Consider the following 5,047-nt stretch of genomic DNA (forward strand, 5'->3'; position numbering starts at 1 on the left):
CATGGTCTCTCAAGTTCAGCTGGTTCTCATCGAGCTGCGCTGCAAAGAAGCCAAGGGTCAGTATGTTCCGTTCCGGGGGCTCTTGACAATTGTTTTCGGCGATTTCCGGTATGAACATTCTGTAGGTATGAAACAAAATCGCACAATACAGAAACAAATGTTTAAAAGGCTTATTTTAATTACAGGCAACTCGAGCCGGTGGGCGGCCAGTATCTGCTGGATCTGTCCGTGTCCTCCCTGGCCGGTGCACTGCCGCTGTGGAATCAGCACACTTCACCTTCCAGACTGCGCCGCCCCACCACGCCGGCAGGCCAATCCATCACATCACCAGAGTTGAGAGGCGGCAAACGAAGATGTCTCTCCCAGTTCTCCCGACCTACAAGGAAACCCCGCCAAGTGTAAATTCCCGATTTTCATTCTACTTTGGAATGTCACACACTTGCAGGTGTGTGAATATCCATTCGTACACTTCAGGGGGTAAACGTGTCAATTTTCTAGGAAACATTCACACCTTTACCTCTCTAAGTGTACAAATAGATATTCACACACTTGCAAGTGTGGGACATTCACACACTTGCGTTTCTAGTCTGAGCCCAATTAGCATGTGTGCTACAAGAATTGGACCAGGAGCGCCACATCAATGGAGCAGGATACTATAGTGCAGGGGTTTATGGACAGCGAGGAAACCCACAAACTACAAAATCACTTCTACATTGGTGATGGCGACTCTAGCACATTCGCGCAAATAGTACAAACGTATGCTTACGGCCGGGAAGTAAGGATACTGCACTGTGACAATCATGTTACTGTTCGCCTCAGTGACCACCTCCACGGCTTGCTGAAGAAGACCAAGGAGTACCCCGTCCAGGCGCACAACCTCCTCAAGCCGGAGTCCGTCAGTGCCAGCGCCAAGGGCCCGGTCAGACGCGCATAGATCGGCTCGTGAAGCGCGTGCGGATGGCCATCAGGAACTGTGGCGACCAAAAAGGAAACGTAAACAGCCTCCAGAAGGAGCTTGAGAACGCCCTGTTGCGTGTCTTCGGTCGCAACCAGGGTTGGGTTCGCTACTTTAGCGAGTAACGCCGTTACAGCGTTTTCGCTAACGCCACTTAGCGTTAACGGTAGCGCGATGAAATTTTGGTCGTCAGTAACGTTAGCGTAAACGATTACTTTTCCTGCGCAAAAACGTAGCGCCGCTATCGCTACTTTTGACGTGTTATTGTTGCTAAACGCGCATTACAACGGCGGCAGGCGTCCGGGCGTCCACCACTCTCCTCGCTTGTCTGCAGGGGTCGGCTGGACAGGGGTGCTGGACAATGCGTATGGCGAGGCAGCCGTCGATGAGGAGGGCCTCGGTGACGTAGAGCAAACACCGGAAGATGAATTTTTTGGTTTTAAGGACTCTGCTCCCCGTCGTTCAGCCAACGTGGTGGAGACCGCCGCCGAGGAGGTAGAGAGATACATCTCCACCCCGCCACTGCATGCATCACAAGCTGTGAAGTCATGCTATGCCAAGGGCTCCAACGGCAAGCGAGACTTTCCACGCCTTGCCCAACTTCTTTTTGAAGTATAACACTTCCTTGCCCTCTAGCGCCAGTGTAGAGAGATTTTTCTCTACGAGCAGTGGGCATCACTTTTCTAAGCTACGCACGCGGATTGGTGACGCAACTTTAGAAAAAGGGGTCGTGTTGAAAGTGAACAAAAAGCACTGGGGCAAAAGGTGCTGAATTATCAAAGCAAAACGTTATACTGTTCTTACTCATAATTATTAAGTAACCATTGTGTGCCATCTTTTGTGCCATTCTGATTTATTCTGATTTATATATTTATGTATATGTAACTAAAATTACAAGAATTACTTGACTAGTAAATTAAATTTGCCGTTATTCGAACATGCAACCCCATTTTCCAGGAAATCAGTAAAAACGAGCAAGCCACCTTGTTTATTGACATAAGGGACTGCTTAAACTAAAAGTAGCGATAACGCCGCTACACGTTACGAGTTAGCGATAGCGCGTTACAATTCTGACGGTCAGTAACGATAGCGATAGCGATTACTTTTCGTCCGAAGTAACGATAGCGTTAATCGTTACATTTTGAAAGTAGCGTGCCCAACCCTGGTCGCAACACGTACACGTGGGCGTGGGTGTGTCAGATGCTAGCAAACGAAATGCGCAAAGTCACCCACGAGTGCCCGGCGGCTATCCTCACGAGGAGAGGGTCGTGAACCGACCTGCGGCACCTCCTTGCATCGCTAGCGACTGGCAGCGCCCATCGGCCCAAACGACGCGAGGGCTCTGCCAGGGTCTTGACCCTAAGTTTGCCATGAGGTTGCCCACCCAAGGCCCCAATAAGCCAAACGCTCTCAGAGCGTACTTGCCCAGATTTTCTTTGACTGAAGGAAGGGGGGAAGGGCTTAGTACCCTACCCACCTCCTCGCCTGCACGCCTGCACCCAGTCAGCTCGAGTAGCATGGGATGCCTAGTGCACCAGGCGTTGCCCTCATTGTGTGTGCTGTTTCACAACTTCCCTATATTCTGCCAACGCTTGGTCGTCGGAAAAACAGATGGCATTGCTAAAGGAACAGGCGCCACTGAGCGGGACGGCATATCTGGACAGCACAGGCGGTTCTATCCGGAACGCAGCCCCAGGGTGAGAAGGGGAACTGCCCCGCCCCGTGTTCTACGCTGTGCTAGCGGTGAGTCCCGCTGTGGGCAATCACAGTATTCCTGTGTCCCAGATGATGACAACATCACAGAGTGCTGCGGCTTGCTGCAACTGGCTCCTACATCTGAGGTTTCACTGGAACAAAAAAAGACCGTTGTGATTGATGACAGCTGGTACATAAGTACAAAAGTAATAATATTTGATGGAATAACAATCTTTATTCGTTTCTAAACAAAACAATGTGTTAGCAGGGCTTGTAACACTTCGACCCTCCCTACGCACAAGCGGCTATCTTTTTGAGCGTGGCAGACAAACGGCTATCTTTTTGAGCTTGGCAGACAAACGGCTATCTGCTTTTCTTTGAGGTTAGGGTTGTCCACTTTTATATTGAATAACTCCCGAAGCAAGAGACATAAAATTACCGGGTAAGAAATTTCCTGCTTTGACAACCGCAAAGAATAATTGGTTAAACGCTCATAGTGTTTCATAACGTCTACTGTGAGATATTAGAACCCAAAGTCGCGAGGTGGGAAAAGCAGTTAGCCGTTTGTCTGCCAAGCTCAAAAAGATAGCCTTTTGTCTGCCACGCCCAAAAAGATAGCCACTTGTACGTAGGGAGGGTCGACTTGGTACTTATCTGTTGCAACCACGAAAATGTCATCTCGTTCCTACCTCGTTGCCCTGCGGAAGAGGGCCTGAATGGTTATTTTCTGCATCTTTCAACTCCCTGCACCTGTCGCTGATCCCTCTCAGAAGTCCGACCAGTGGGGTGGTTTCATCGAGCATCCCGCCAACAGAGTGCAACAGGTAAGCGTGCACAATATTTTGCCTGATGACTAGGCGACAATCAAGATGCACTCAATTATTCGGTGCAAAAAGTTGATGATGACATTATGCACAACACTGACTGTTGCCCAAGAGCCCGTGAGATGTCGACAGTGAAGAAAATCATGAGAAGCCTATAGATCCAGTGGCAATTTTTTTTTTATTTTTCTATGGTAATCGATGCTTTTTCAGGAAAATATTTGCCGCTCTCAGAATAAATAAGAGATTTCGAAACCAGCACATCAACTCCATTATCTCCAAGTCCCCAGTCCGCACCAGTAGAGATATCGACAAAATTTCAGCCGCCCATAAGGCGCAATGTAAATCCAAAACTTCGAAGCGCTACATCTCACAAGTGACTTTCAAGCACTTACGACGTTATACGGGGACCCGCTGAACTGCGTGTCTGTATGGAGCTGCCTGGAACTACGGGTTTATACGGAGACTCCACGAACTCCGTGCTTGTAGGTTTCAAGTGTCGATGAGAAAGCGAAGGTAGAAACTTGGGAGCAACTAACAAGCATTCTCAACGCTATGCCAGGGGCTACTAAAACATGGCAGCTGTGGATGAAGGTGAGAGTTGTGAATTAAATGTTAACACTTCGCATAAGAAACAGCTCAACAGAACTGAATGGTATTGTGTTTTTCCTTAGTGTTACACCGATTGGAAAAATGAATGTAAATGAAAAAACCAGCACAACAACATGGCCAAAGCTCCCACTGGGAATAAAATACCAATGAAAAATGTTCCGGTTTGAGAGGAAAATTGCATTAATCAACTACTTTCCAAAACTGCTCCTGAGGGAAATGCGACGCAGGACCCTGATGATGATATAGTAAGCCTCTGTTATTAATTTTAAATGCATGTTTGACATATAAAGTGGTCACCAAGTTTAATATTTTTGACATTTGTTGGGAACAAGTTTCACTAGAACAATCCACCACAGAGAATAAGGTAGATGAAGTTGCGAAAGACACGACCCTGAGTCCCTGAGTATAATTGATGGTGGGATGGTGTCGATCGAGCTCGAAGATGGTGCTGTACGTACATCCTTCTACCCCCTTCAAGTCGTCAGTGCCTCAAGGTCAACATCAACACCTGTGTCGACTGCAAAAAAGTCAAACAAGAGGTTGGATTCAGATCTGCGTAAGCAGACTAGGAAGAGGTATAGGAAGGAGATGGAGTTGGACGAGGACATGGTCGTCGAGAATGAGCATTTGGTTGCTCACCTTGCTGTAAACAAAAAATCAGCTGATGCTCTTGCATCTTTAGCCAACGCGCTAGAGAGACTCGTGGAAATACAGGGTGCTGTGTTAGAACTTGGTTCGGCAGGGAGCGGGCCTAGCTTGGCCTGCCGGCTGCGTTTGAGAGGGCCTTCGCCCCGTCCCTTCTGATTTTTCATGGTGTAATAAATTTTCATCGGCCCGTTTGAGTGCCAGCTTGCTTTGGACCATCTTTTTGCCAGGTACCTTTGCTGTCTCTTTCGTAATCAAAACTTAACAATACGCTTAACATCTTTAACTGTGTGTGCTGCAGTTTGTAGACGGCGTGCAA

General features: G+C 48.0%; 1 protein-coding gene across 2 annotated transcripts in view; it reads right to left on the reverse strand.

Moving 5' to 3' along the window:
• Position 1: 1 nt before the first annotated feature.
• Positions 2 to 5,047, reverse strand: part of LOC113214378 (uncharacterized) — a 45,409-nt gene continuing 40,363 nt past the window's right edge. The window contains exon 5 of one of the 2 annotated variants that reach the window (XM_052272778.1): positions 2 to 34. In XM_052272778.1, the coding sequence (XP_052128738.1) occupies positions 27 to 34 (8 nt within the window). In that variant the 3' untranslated portion in view covers positions 2 to 26. Of the gene's footprint in view, positions 35 to 2,018; positions 4,601 to 5,047 lie in introns of those variants that run through there. The other variant, XM_026433724.2, reaches the window with a different exon arrangement.

The sequence above is a fragment of the Frankliniella occidentalis genome, unplaced genomic scaffold (assembly GCF_000697945.3).
Source record: "Frankliniella occidentalis isolate FOCC.00 unplaced genomic scaffold, Focc_3.1 Scaffold224, whole genome shotgun sequence".
NCBI lineage: Eukaryota > Metazoa > Arthropoda > Insecta > Thysanoptera > Thripidae > Frankliniella > Frankliniella occidentalis.